The sequence below is a fragment of the Tachyglossus aculeatus genome, chromosome 12 (genome assembly GCF_015852505.1).
Source record: "Tachyglossus aculeatus isolate mTacAcu1 chromosome 12, mTacAcu1.pri, whole genome shotgun sequence".
In the NCBI taxonomy this organism is placed as follows: Eukaryota; Metazoa; Chordata; class Mammalia; order Monotremata; family Tachyglossidae; genus Tachyglossus; species Tachyglossus aculeatus.
The window spans coordinates 2,872,671-2,887,600 of NC_052077.1; the positions used below are offsets into that span (position 1 = coordinate 2,872,671).

General features: G+C 46.1%; 1 protein-coding gene across 1 annotated transcript in view; it reads left to right on the forward strand.

Moving 5' to 3' along the window:
• GSTCD (glutathione S-transferase C-terminal domain containing) overlaps nt 1-14,603 on the forward strand; it is a 114,972-nt gene extending 100,369 nt beyond the window's left edge. The window contains exons 10-12 of the mRNA XM_038755132.1: nt 64-94; nt 9,772-9,841; nt 14,055-14,603. Of these exons, the coding sequence (XP_038611060.1) occupies nt 64-94; nt 9,772-9,841; nt 14,055-14,191 (238 nt within the window). The 3' untranslated portion in view covers nt 14,192-14,603. The remainder of the gene's footprint in view (nt 1-63; nt 95-9,771; nt 9,842-14,054) is intronic.
• Nucleotides 14,604-14,930: the final 327 nt, after the last annotated feature.

Consider the following 14,930-nt stretch of genomic DNA (forward strand, 5'->3'; position numbering starts at 1 on the left):
TAATTGAATACCCTGAGCACAGTTATTTCGAGAGATGATTGATTCCATTTCCTTCTTTTTCAGTCAACAGTTCAGGGATGTTTTATCCTATAAGGTGAGTTACGTTTTTGTCCTGTTTCTTTTTATGCCCTTTCGATTCAAATCGGTAATCTGCGTTCACATTTTAACTGCGTGTTTGCACACTGCAAATTCTTTTCATCGGTGCTGCTATTTTGCCTTCCTATCTCTTTCAAAATGATATTTTGCAACCAGCAATTTAAAAATAGATGGTGAACAGTAGCAAACCATCAGATATTCTTTCCAATCAAAATTCATATCCGACCGACCGTTCTTCTCCCCACCTTCAAAGCCTTATTGAAGGTACATCTCCTCTGAGAGACCTTCCCCGACAAAGTCCTCATTTCCTCTTCTCCCACGCCCTTCTGCGTCACCCTGATTTCCTCCCTTTCTTCATCGGCCCCCCTCCCTCAGTCCCACAGCCCTGGTGCACCTATCTGTAATTTATTTATTTAGGATAATGTCATTCTCCCCCTCTAGACTGTAAGCTTATTGTGGGCAGGGAACATATTGTCCTCCCCCAGGCGCTTAGTACGGTGGTCCGTGAGCCCGTTTCTAGACTGTGAGCCCGTTGTTGGGTAGGGACCGCCTCTATATGTTGCCAACTTGTACTTCCCAAGCGCTTAGTACAGTGCTGTGCGCGCAGTAAGCGCTCAATAAATACGATTGAGAAGAGACTTCTACATCCTCTCTACCACTTAATGTCTTCAACTGGTTAAAGTTGATTCAGTAAATTTTATTTCAGTCATCAATCAGTCATATTTATTGAGTACTTACCGTGTGCAGACCATTCATTCATTCATTCAATCGTGTTTATTGAGCGCTTACTGTGTGCAGAGCACTGTACTAAGCGCTTGGGAAGTACAAGTTGGCAACATATAGAGACGGTCCTTACCGAACAACGGGCTCACAGTCTAGAAACGGGCTCACAGACCACTGTACTAAGCGCTTGGGGGAGAACAAGCAGCATGGCTCAGTGGAAGGATCACCGGCTTGGGAGTCAGAAGTCATGGGTTCAAATTGCGGCTCCACCACTTGTCAGCTGTGTGACTTTGGGCAAGTCACTTCACTTCTCTGAGCCTCAGTTCCCTCATCTGTAAAATGGGGATTGAGACTGTGAGCCCCAGGTGGGACAACCTGATCACCTTGTATCCTCCCCAGCGCTTAGAACAGTGCTTTGCACATAGTGAGTGCTTAACAAATGCCATTATTATTATTATGTTGCCAACTTGTACTTCCCAAGCACTTAGTACAGTGCTCTGCACACAGTCAGCGCTCAATAAATAGAATGGATGAATGGATGAACAGAGATGGTACCTTCCCTGCCCACAGTGAGCTCACAGTCTAGGGGGGAGACAGACATTAATGTAAATAAATGAATTACGGCTATATATGTGGGGCTGCCGGAGGGGTGAATAAAGGGAGCAAATCAGGGTGATGCAGAAGGGAATGGAAAAGAGGAAATGAGGGCCTGGTCAGGAAAAGCCTCTTGGAGGAGATATGCTGTCAATAAGGCTTCAAAGATTGGGTAATTGTCCGTCAGATATGAAGAGGGAAGGAATTCCAGGCCAGAGATGGGACGTGGGCGAGAGATCAGCCGTGAGCTAGATGAGATCGAGGTACAACGAGTCGCTTGGCATTAGACAGCAAAGTGGGTGGGCTGGGTAGTAGAAGGAGAGTAGTACGGTGAGGTGATGAAGTGCTTTAAAGCCGATGGTGAGGAGTTTCTCTTTGATGCCGAGGTAGATGGGAGGTTCTTGAGAAGTGGGGAGACGTGGACCGAACGCTTTCGTAGAAAAATGATCGGGGCAGCAGAGTGAAATATGGACTGGAGTGGGGAGAGACAGGAGGCAGGGAGGCCAGCAAGGAGGCTGATACGGTAATCCAGGAGGGATAAGGTAAGTGCTTGGATTAACAGGGTAGCGGTCTGAGTGGAGAGGAAAGGGTGGATTTTAGCGATGTCGTGAAGGTTGAACTGACAGGATTTAGCAATAGACTGAATCCGTGGGTTGAATGGGAGACGTGAGTTTCCTGTCAAATACCTCATATATTTTCGCACTCTTAGCGCTTGCCGTCCTGTGTCCCTCAGTCCCGAAGTCATTTAAATTCCCCGAGAAATTGATCTATGACTCCTCAGTTTTTTCCATCGGGAATTGCCCGAAAATTTTTGAGGATTCACGGAACATCTTTAACCCCCAGAGTGGCCAGTGGTGAACAGATTAGAAAGCAGGCGGCCAGATCTTCTCCAAAGAATCCATCAATTACAGACTCAAACCACTTTTCCCAAGCCAGTTCATTTGTTAACCAAGCAAAAACAGGAAGCCGTTTTTCATGCCTACATTCTTGTGGGCATCATAGTTCTTTTCTCCTGTGTCACAAAGGGAAATTGAGGTTGAGTTCAGTTCAGTTTGGAAATTGATGGCTTTTATTCCAGTTGAACCTCCCCATTTTTCCCAAAATACATGTCTTTGAGATAAATGGAATTCGCTTCTTGCCATTCTAGTCGTGATGTCTTGTTTGCGTCTGTTTTCTGGGGGAGAGATCTTCAAAGACCAAGTCACTGCCATTTTCATATGGTACATTATTTACGATTGCTGGTTAATGGCTAAATTGTAGTCATACATACCATGAGAACCCAAACCCAGCTCCTCCACGGGTCTGCTGGGTGACCTTGGGCAAGTCATTTAAGTTCTGTGTGCCTCAGTTACTCCTCTGTAAAACGGGTGTTCCATCCCTGTTCTCCCTCCTACTTGGATTGTGAGGAACCGGGACTGCGTCTGACCTGATCATCCTGTCTTCCCCAGCACTTAGAACAACGCTTGACGCAGAGTTTAGCACTTAACAACTGCCACAGATATTATAAATAATCTATCTTCCGTTAATTCTTTAGGGATCTTGCCTTTACTTCACATAGTTTACTTTCCGTTCTTTTTTCTCAGTTATATTGAAGGACTTCTGGTGATTTGTCATAATTCCTATTGATAGAGATTAATCTGAGCTTAAATTAGATCACTTCAGTTACCGAGGACATTGAGCGGGTCTGGAGGGGGCCTTCCTATATCCCCTGTGGGTGTTTGTTGCCAAAAGTGCTTAATTTACCTTCTTCTAGGAATCAGTGGGTACCTTAAACTCAGCAGAATGAGAGCTATGACAGAAGTATTGATGTAAAATACACCACTATGGATCACCGTAGGACAGAGGCTATGTATCTTCAGCCTTGGAGCACTAAGAAAGGAATAATTTACTTCGAAAGCCCTGACAGTTTGATGGTTATATCATTTTCATATTGTCAAATGATTTGCCTACTTAGGGGACTTGAGGGGTCCCAAAACTATAACTCCCTAAATTTCCCTCCATTTCTTTCACTTCAGAGCTGCACGTAAGTAGATTAGGAAGTAAATTATCCGCCCTGGGACCATTTTCCTTATATTCCTCAGTATTCCCATTTGTACAGTTTCCATCATTAAAGATTAAGCTTGTTTCCTACTGAGCTCTATCCAAGAATAACGCTATCAGCTTCCTAGAGTTAATTTAACATTGAAGTTGTCTGTGTGAGATTGGTGACCAGAGTATGTTTACTTATCCAGGAGGAAGGGGAAATCGACCTTCCATTCTACAAAGAAGCAGGATTTGATCGCTTATAATAGTTCACAGCAAGGCAGTCTTTTGATTTTTTATCTCAGCCGAAAAAAAATCAAAAGATTATTCTAGTAGTGCTTGATAATAATTTTGGTTTATGTTAAGCCCTTTTACTGTGCGCCGAGCACTGACCTAATCGCTGGGGTAGACACGAGATAATTAGGTCAGACGGAGTCTCCGTCCCACATGAGGCTGTAAGAGGGAGAACAGAATTTGAATCCCCATCTGAAAGATGAAGGAACCGAGACATGGGGAAGTGAAGTGACTTACCCAAGGTCACACAGCAGACGAGTGGCAGGACTGGGATTAGTCTCCGACTCCTATGCCCCTCCTCTTTCCATTCAGGTGACACCGTTTTCCAGACGCAGTGATATAACAAATATCTTTTCAGTTTCAGAGGAACTTTCTCAAATCTGGGTGTCGGAGGCTGCAAGTTAAGTGGTTCTACAAAGGCTGGGATAAGATTTTGAAGAGTTTCCCCCCTCTAGACCGTCCCCCTCTTCTAGACTCTCCCCTGCTTCTAGACTGTGAGCCCGTCGTTGGGTAGGGACCGTCTCTATAAGTTGCCGTTTTGTACTTCCCAAGTGCTTAGTACAGTGCTCCACACACAGTAAGCGCGCAATAAATACGATTAAATGAATGAATCAGTGAAGAGTTCCACTCTGCCACTCTTATATAAGATGCCTTGCAGGCAGAGACGTGATATGTTTTTTTTTTCTTTTGTGGTATTTGTTACGCGCTTACTATATGCCAGGCGGTATTTCTTAAGAGCTTACTATGTGCCAGGCGGTATTTCTTAAGAGTTTACTATGTGCCAGGCACTGTACTAAGCGCTGGGGTGGATACAAGCAAATTGGTTTAGACGTAGTCCCTGTCCCACACGGGGCTCACAGTCTCCAACCCCATTTTATAGATGAGGTAACTGAGGCACAGAGAAGTGAAGTGACTTGCCCGAGGTCACACAGCAGACAAGTGGCAAAGCCGGGATACTAAGCGCCGGGGTAGATAATAATAATAATGGCATTTATTAAGCACTTACTATGTGCAAAGCACTGTTCTAAGCACTGGGGAGGTTACAAGGTGATCAGGTTGTCCCACGGCGGGGGCTCACTGTCTTAATCCCCATTTTACAGATGAGGTAACTGAGGCCCAGAGAAGTGAAGTGACTTGCCCAAAGTCACACAGCTGACAATTGGTGGAGCTGGGATTTGAACCCTTGACCTCTGACTCCAAAGCCCGGGCACTTTCCACTGAGCCACGCTGCTTCCCATAGATATAGGTAGATATAAGCTAATCCGGTTGGACACAGTCCATGTCCCACATTGGGTTCAACACTCTTAACCCCCATTTTGCAGATGAGGTAACTGAGGCATCGAGAAGTTAAGTGACTTGCCCAAGGTCACAGAGCAAGCAGTTGGCATAGCCAGGATTAGAACCCAGGTCTTTCTGATTCCCAGGCCCGTGCTTTATCCACCAGGCCATGCCGCTTCTATGTTCAGTAGCCCTAAACCCCATCGTGTTTAGAGGTTCAGCGCGGGGCCTAACGGAGGTCGAAGTTCTTAAAGATCAGAAAATATTTCCTTCTGAAAGACTCGTGCTCCCTGTAAACTTTAATTGCCTCCGTTTTCACATGACCCTCCACTACCAATTGGGAACTAAAAGCAAATGGCCAGAAATCATGGTGTGGTGGAGAGAACGTGAGTTTAAGAGTCAGAAGGTCATGGGTTCTAATCCTGGCTTCACCACTTAATAATAATTCATTCATTCATTCAGTCGTATTTATTGAGCACTTACTGTGTGCAGAGCACTGTCCTAAGCGCTTGAGAAGTCCAAGTCGGCGACATATAGAGACGGTCCCTACCCAACAACGGGCTCACAGTCTAGAAGGGGGAGACAGACAACAAAACAAAACATATTAACAAGATAAAATAAATAGAATAGTAAATTCATTCATTCATTCAGTCGTATTTATTGAGCGCTTACTGTGTGCAGAGCACTGTACTAAGCGCTTGGTAAGTACAGGTTGGCGACATATAGAGACGGTCCCTACCCAGCAGCGGGCTCACAGTCTAGAAGGGGGGGGACAGACAACAAAATAATAGCATTTATTAAGTGCTTACTATGTGCAAAGCACTGTTCTACACGCTGGGGAGGTTAACAAGGTGATGAGGTTGTCCCACAGGGGGCTCACAGTCTTCATCCCCATTTTACAGATGAGGGAACTGAGGCCCAGAGAAGTGAAGTGACTTGCTGCCGTGTGACCTTGGGCAAGTCACTTCACGTCTTTGGGTCTCCATTACCTCATCTGTAAACTGCGGATTGAGAATGGGAGAGCCACGCGGGACAAGGACCGTGACCAACTCGATTTGCTTGTATCCACCCCAGCGCGTAGTACAGGGCCTGGCACATAGTAAGCGCTTAACAAAAGCCATCCTTATTATTATCATCATCCTTATTAATAGTAACTGCAGCTGCCCCAATTTCAACAGCTGTCTCCCCCCATCTTCTTCAGCGGGACCCTTCTCAAATACAGAACCCTGATGAAAGATCAGGAAGCTACTTTATATCGCGACTCTCGAGGATTCTCAAATACCTTTCTGTCCAGTGCTCGGTCACTTACAGCTGACAACTCCCAGGCTCAGTTTTTCAGCACAGTACGGGATGCCCTACCGTAGTGTAATCCTCGAGAGTCGCGATATATAGAGTAGCTTCCTGATCTTTAATCTGGGCTCTGTATTGGAGAAACAGTTATGCTTCTGGGAGGGAGGATTAATAATAATAATAATAATAATAATGATGGCATTTATTAAGCGCTTACTATGGGCCAAGCACTGTTCTAAGCGCTGGGGAGGTTACAAGGTGATCAGGTTGTCCCACGGGGGGCTCACAGTCTTCGCTTGTAGGGAGAAGAGGAGAGAGAGAGGGTCTTCAGTTCATGACGGGGGAGAGGGGCGGGTGGCCTCTGGATGACACTAAGGGTTAGGGTAACTGGGGATCTGTCATCTGCCCGTGGTAATAAAAATAACTGTGGTAATAATAATAACGATTATTATATATCTGTATATATATACAGATATATATATATATATACCTGTATATATGTTTGTACATATTTCCTTTGCTTGTAGGGAGAAGAGGAGAGAGAGAGGGTCTTCAGTTCATGACGGGGGAGAGGGGACGGTGGCCTCTGGATGACACTAAGGGTTAGGGTAACTGGGGTTCTGTCATCTGCCCGTGGTAATAAAAATAACTGTGGTAATAATAATAACGAATATTATATATCTGTATATATATATATATATATATATATCTGTATATATGTTTATATATATAGATATATATAGATATATATAGATATGTATATATATATATATATGTTTTTAGACTGTGAGCCCACTGTTGGGTAGGGACTGTCTCTATATGTTGCCAATTTGTACTTCCCAAGCGCTTAGTACAGTGCTCTGCACATAGTAAGCGCTCAATAAATACAATTGATGATGATGATGTTTGTACATATTTATTACTCTATTTATTTATTTATTTATTTTATTTTGTTAGTATGTTTGGTTTTGTTCTCTGTCTCCCCCTTTTAGACTGTGAGCCCACTGTTGGATAGGGACTGTCTCTATATGTTGCCAACTTGGACTTCCCAAGCGCTTAGTACAGTGCTCTGCACACAGTAAGCGCTCAATAAGTACGATTGATTGATTGATTGATATTTACTATTCTGTTTATTTTGTTAATGATGTGCATATAGCTATAATTCTATTCTGACAGTTTTGACACCTGTCTTGACACCTGTTTTGTTTTGTTGTCTGTCTCCCCCTTCTAGACTGTGAGCCCGTTGTTGGGTAGGGACCATCTCTATCTGTTGCCGACTTGTACTTCCCAAGCACTTAGTACAGTGCTCTGCACACAGTAAGCGCTCAATAAATACGATTGAATGAATGAATGAATGAACGATAATAATAATGATGGTTTTTGTTAAGCGCTTACTATATGCAAAGCGCTGTTCTAAGCGCTGGGGAGGTTACAAGGTGATCAGGTTGTCCCACGGGGGGCTCACAGTTTTTTAATCCCCATTTTCCAGGTGAGGGAACTGAGGCCCAGAGAAGTGAAGTGACTTGCTTAAAGTCACACAGCTGACAGTTGGCGGAGCCGGGATTTGAACCCATGACCTCTGACTCCAAAGCCTGGGCTCTTTCAACTGAGCCACGTTGCTTCCCCAACTATGTGCCAACATTGCACTAAGAATTGGGGTGGTTACAAGCCAGACATGGCCCCAGTCCTAAATGAGACTAACAGTCTGAGTGAGAGGGAAAACAGATATTGAATTCCCACTTTAGAGATGAAGAAACTGAGGCCCAGAGAAGTAACTTACTCAAGGTCACACAGCAGAGGGGCAGCGTGGCCTAGAGGATAGAAGCAGCGTGATTCAGTAGAAAGAGCCCGGGCTTGGGAGCCAGAGGTCACGGGTTCTAATCCCGGCTCCGCCACTTGTCAGCTGTGTGACTTTGGGCAAGTCACTTCACTTCTCTGGGCCTCAGTTACCTCATCTGGAAAATGGGGATGAAGACTGTGAGCCCCCCGTGGGACAACCTGATCACCTTGTATCCCCCCTGAGCGCTTAGAACAGTGCTTGGCACATAGTAAGCGCTTAACAAATGCCATTATAATAATAACATGGGCCTGGGGCTCAGAAGGTCGAGGGATCTAGTCCAGGCTCCACCACTTGTCTGTGGTGTGATCTTGGGCAAGTCACTTCACTGCTCTGTGCCTCAGTTCCCTCATCTGTAAAATGGGGATTAAGACTGGGAGCCTTATGTAGGTCAGGGACTGTGTCCAACCCAAATATCTTGTATCTGCCCCGGTGCTTAGAACAGTGACTGGCACATAGTAAGTGCTTAACAAATACCATAGTTATTATTATCATCATCAATCGTATTTATTGAGCACTTACTGTGTGCAGAGCACTGTACTAAGCGCTTGGGAAGTACAAGTTGGCAACATATAATAATAATATAAATATGATAATTATAATAATATCAATTTATTAATTAATAATTATTAATAATATTATTATGATTAGGTGGCAGAGCTGGGATTAGAATCCAGGTCTTCTGGTTCCCAGGCCCGTCCTCTTTCCACTAGGCTACACTTCTTCCTTGGGAAGCCGTGTGGGAAACTCAAATTTTGAGTTTAGTCGAGGGCCAGTTACCTCCTGTTTTCGCTCCTCTTCTGACGGAAGAGCTAGAAACTGACCTCACGAAACCCTGTTCCTGCAATTCAAATCGGGCAGTTTAGAAAAGGAAATTATTAAGTGAATTTTAGATCTAGAGTGGCAGAGGATTTTCCTTCCCCAAAAACATTTTTCAGTGGAACTGAAGGTTTCGAGCCCAGTCAGCGTTTCAGATCTGTTGAAACACATCAGTCGGTCAGCTCCGTGAGGGCAGGAATCATGTCTATATTCTCTTTTGTATTATATCCATCAATCGGTCGTATTTATTGAGTGCATACTGTGTGCAGACACGTGGGAGAGTATAATATAACAGAGTTGGTAGACACATTCCCTGCCCACAGAGAGCGTATAGCCTCCCAAGTGCATAGAACAGTGTTTTTCCATCCAGTAAATGCTAAATAAATACCACTGATAGACTGCTTGATTGGTTGGTTGATAGCAAAAACCCATTAATGGAGTCCAAATCCGTTCTTCGTTTAATCTGGATTTCAGAATTTGATCAAGAACAAAAAAAGGTCAAGGAAGAACTAGAGAGCTTCCCTACCTTTGTCTCTCAGGCAGAGTCTTGTCCTCAGGGCCTCCACCTGAAATGCGGAAGGGCGAAAAGATTGGGAAAAGCTTACTCTGCACACTTTTGGAAAGCAAAAACCACTGCCGAAAAAAAATCCTAATTTAGAAGAGAAATCGTTTTGCTTTCATAGGAAAATATTTATCTAGGCCGTGGTTGAGCCGAGTTGGATCGTTTCCTACCTTTTGAATATCCAGATAGTTTTCATTACTAATTCTCTGAAACAGTGGACTGAAATAAAATAATATCCCAATGCTTTTTCTTCTAGGAGCACATGATTCTCTGCAGATTTGCAGATCAGACAGCTGTTCAGCTCCCGCTAGAGCGCAGGCTCATAGGTATGTGTTTTCAAAGAGCAGCTGTAGAGAAGATGATGTCAAGTATGCTTGGGGTTATGCTCATTTACTATATATGGGAAGGACCAATTCGTTTATCAACACAGAATTCGAGTTCAGAGGGCCCGGGATATTTGCCCCTGATTCAAGAATATTTTGTAACTATATTTCCTCCTCCTTCTTCTGAAACGTTTCAGAAAGAGATTTTTGGTGGGGCGAGGAAAGAAGAGGGCTTGCGCTTCGGTGGTGAAGCCGTGTGGCCTAGTCGATAGAGCATGGTCCGGGGAGTTAGAAAGGCCTGGGTTCGAATTCCGGCTCTGCCCCTTTTTGGCTGTGTGAGTTTCGCCCGTCCTCCCCCTCAGTATATGCCAGACCCCCACTCTCCCCACCTTCAAAGTATTGTTCAGAGAAGCAGAGGCAGTGTGGCTCAGTGGACAGAGCCCGGGCTTTGGAGTCAGAGGTCGTGGGTTCAAATCCCGGCTCCGCCACTGTCAGCTGTGTGACTTTGGGCAATCAATCAATCAATCATATTTATTGAGCGCTTACTGTGTGCAGAGCACTGTGCTAAGCGCTTGGGAAGTACAAGTTGGCAACATATAGAGACGGTCCCTACCCAACAGTGGGCTCACAGTCTAGAAGGGCAAGTCACTTCACTTCTCTAGGCCTCAGTTACCTCATCTGTAAAATGGGGATTAAGACTGTGAGCTCCCCCCCCGTGGGACAACTTGGTCATCTTGTAACCTCCCCAGCGCTTAGAACAGTGCTTTGCACATAGTAGGCGCTTAATAAATGCCATCATTATTATTATTATTATTATTATTCAGGTCACATCTCTTCCAAGAGATAAGCCTTCAGTAAGCGCTCAATCAGTACCACACCGTTGATACTATCCAGCACTGGGAGAGAGGAGAGTAAAGGCCCTCAGGGAATTCACCATCATCATCATCATCATCAATCGTATTTATTGAGCGCTTACTGTGTGCACAGCACTGTACTAAGCGCTTGGGAAATACAAGTTGGCAACATATAGAGACAGTCCCTACCCAATAGTGGGCTCACAGTCTAGAAGGGGGAGACAGAGAACAAAACCAAACATACTAACAAAATAAAATAAATAGAATGGATATGTACAATCAATCAATCAATCAATCAATCGTATTTATTGAGCGCTTACTATGTGCAGAGCACTGTACTAAGCGCTTGGGAAGTACAAATTGGCATCACATAGAGACAGTCCCTACCCGATAGTGGGCTCACAGTCTAAAAGGGGGAGACAGAGAACAGAACCAAACATACCAACAAAATAAAATAAGTAGGATAGAAATGTACAAGTAAAATAAATAAATAAATAAATAAACAGAGTAAAAAATATGTACAACCATATATACATATATACAGGTGCTGTGGGGAGGGGAAGGAGGTAAGGCTGGGGGGATGGAGAGGGGGACGAGGGGGAGAGGAAGGAAGGGGCTCAGTCTGGGAAGACCTCCTGGAGGAGGTGAGCTCTCAGGAGGGCCTTGAAGGGAGGAAGAGAGCTAGCTTGGCGGATGGGCAGAGGGAGGGCATTCCAGGCCCGGGGGATGACGTGGGCCGGGGGTCGATGGCAGGGACAGGCGAGAGCGAGGTACAGGTGAGGAGATCAGTGGTGGAGGAGCGGAGGGTGCGGGACTGGGCTGTAGAAGGAGAGAAGGGAGGTGAGGTAGGAGGGGGCGAGGTGATGGAGAGCCTTGAAGCCCAGGGTGAGGAGTTTCTGCCTGATGCGCAGATTGATCGGTAGCCACTGGAGGTTTTTGAGGAGGGGAGTGATATGTCCCAGAGCGTTTCTGGACAAAGATAATCCGGGCAGCAGCATGAAGTATGGATTGAAGTGGAGAGAGACACGAGGATGGGAGATCAGAGAGAAGGCTAGTGCAGTAGTCCAGACGGGATAGGATGAGAGCTTGAATTAGCAGGGTAGCGGTTTGGATGGAGAGGAAAGGGCGGATCTTGGCAATGTTGCGGAGCTGAGACCGGCAGGTTTTGGTGACGGCTTGGATGTGAGGGGTGAATGAGAGAGCGGAGTCGAGGATGACACCAAGGTTGCGGGCTTGTGAGACGGGAAGGATGGTAGTGCCGTCAACAGAGATGGGAAAGTCAGGGAGAGGACAAGGTTTGGGAGGGAAGACAAGGAGCTCAGTCTTCGACATGTTGAGCTTTAGGTGGCGGGCGGACATCCAGATGGAGATGTCCTGAAGGCAGGAGGAGATGCGAGCCTGGAGGGAGGGGGAGAGAGCAGGGGCAGAGATGTAGATCTGGGTGTCATCAGCGTAGAGGTGATAGTTGAAGCCGTGGGAGCGAATGAGGTCACCAAGGGAGTGAGTGTAGATTGAGAACAGAAGGGGACCAAGCACTGAACCTTGGGGAACTCCCACAGTAAGAGGATGGGAGGGGGAGGAGGAGCCTGCAAAAGAGACTGAGAAAGAACGACCGGAGAGATAAGAGGAGAACCAGGAGAGGACGGAGTCTGTGAAGCCAAGGTCAGATAGCGTGTTGAGGAGAAGGGGGTGGTCCACAGTGTCAAAGGCAGCTGAGAGGTCGAGGAGGATTAGGACAGAGTATGAGCCGTTGGATTTGGCAAGCAGGAGGTCATTGGTGACCTTTGAGAGCGCAGTTTCCGTGGAATGAAGGGGACGGAAGCCAGACTGGAGGGGGTCGAGGAGAGAGTTGTTGTTGAGGAATTCTAGGCAGCGCGTGTAGACAACTCGTTCAAGGAGTTTGGAAAGGAATGGTAGGAGGGATATGGGACGATAACTAGAAGGTGAGGTGGGGTCAAGAGAGGGTTTTTTTAGGATGGGAGAGACATGGGCATGTTTGAAGGCAGAGGGGAAGGAACCAGTGGAGAGTGAGCGGTTGAAGATGGAAGTTAAGGAGGGGAGAAGGGATGGAGCGAGAGATTTCATAAGATGAGAGGGAATGGGGTCAGAAGCACAGGTGGCCGGAGTAGCACTTGAGAGGAGGGAGGAGAGTTCCTCTGAGGATACCACTGGGAAGGATGGGAGAGTAGCAGAGAATGTTGAGAGCCGGGGGGTTGGAGAAAGGGGGGAAGAGACTTTGGGGAGGTCGGACCTGATGGATTTAATTTTGTTAATGAAGTAGGAGGCCCGATCGTTGGGGGTGAGGGAAGGAGGAGGGGGAGGAACCGGGGGCCTGAGAAGGGAGTTGAATGTACGGAAGAGCTGGCGGGGGTGATGGGCATGGGTGTCAATAAGGGAGGAGAAATAGTTTTGTCTGGCAGAAGAGAGGGCTGAGTTAGTAAAATAAATAAATAAATAAATAGAGTAATGAATATGTACAAACATATATACATATATACAGGTGCTGTGGGGAAGGGAAGGAGGTAAGATGAGGGGGATGGAGAGGGGGACGAGGGGGAGAGGAAGGAAGGGGCTCAGTCTGGGAAGGGACTGAAAGGTGCTAGGAGCACTACCACACCTTTGACACTACCCAGCACTGGGAGAGAGGAGAGTAAAGGATAAATAGGGCTCTCAGGGAATTCACCATCTGAAAGGTGCTAGGAGCACGGCAGGAAAGATCGAAGAGATAAAGTCAGCTACCGAACATAGAGACAACAATAAATACCCAATGAGGTTTCGGAGAACACTGGATGAAGGAACCATTTCCACGTAGGCCGGACTGTCCAGAGGCCACTGGTCATAATAACAAGAATAATCATAATGGTGGTATTCGTTACGCTTACTACATGCCGTGCACTGTACCACACATTGGGTAGAGTCCAGTTAATCCGTCCCAAGAGGCCCAGCCAATCTTTCTCAACGTTGTTGGGTTGGTGACAGTCTCTGCCCCCCCAGGGATGGCGTGGAGCCCCGGGCTGTATGCCTGGAGGTCCCGTAGAGCCTCAGTGACCGACAACATGAGCTGCTGTGGCTTTAGCCGTGCCCGTCCGGCTCTGACACGGTAGTCGGATTCCCCTAAATGGCCTGGGGTTCCTTCTTAAAGCACCTGCTTCCAACCTTCTTTCTATTGTCCTCGCCATGAATAGTACCACGGCCTAACCAAATGAGCCAACCGGCCGGCATAAAGGATTGACACGACAGGAAAAACCGCATCTGCCACGGTACCTGCGAATTCCGTCACGACGGAGACTCCTCCCGGCGTAATGGATTGTTGCCAGGTTTACCGACAGATTCCTCATGGGAGTTTTTTCATTCTCTTCCAGGAAAACACTGCATGGGTCTGGTCGACCTCGATCGGGCCAGAGCCGCGGAAGGATGCGGCTACTCGGTTCAAGTGATCTCCATGGAGCCAGAAAGCTGTTCCCCCAAAAACAACATGGTAGTGGGGGTACCCGTTTAGATCGAGACGTTTACGTTCGATCTGTTGCCACCGGTATTCGGGATCAGAGTCTCTTGACGTCGTGGCAGAGCGGACACCACACATCCTGGACCTAAAGAAAAGAAAGCAGCGGGATAATCCAGGAAGGAGAGCTACCTACAGAGCGTCATAAAAGCTGCTTGTGACCGTGTAATTAACGGCCGCTTCGCGAAACAGTACCATTCACAGGGCCTCCTTTAAACCAAGGAACCGGCCTCTTGGAGGGAATAACGATTTCCCCTTCACTGCCTTGGCCCAACTTGACCGTTTGGCAAGATTGTGTGACGTGATACTCTCCCTTCAGCTCGCCCCATGAAAACCGAAAGTGGACTAGGCTTTATTTTCAGTTTTTAATGTTTCAACTGTACCTCTGCTATAAAACTCTTTAAAAGCTACTCGTGCATTTACAGCGTGATTATTACAAAGCAGCATCTAAATTGGAACTTGCAGAGTACCTAATGCAGTCAACCTATTCATTCGGCTTGTAAAAAAGTTTCTCTGACTAGATTATTTTAACATGCAAATTCCTAATTTAAAAAAAATTGAAAGGTCACAACGCTTTGGAACTAATTCTCCTTTTATAAAAAAGGTTGAAATTAATAGATCCCAAAAAACTCTTCTATAGTATGAGCCTAGGAATCAGTCAATACTTGGGTTAATTTAAAAGAAAGACATGGTATAAAGTAGTGGCAAAGAGGGAAGGTTAGGGGTTTTCAGAAGA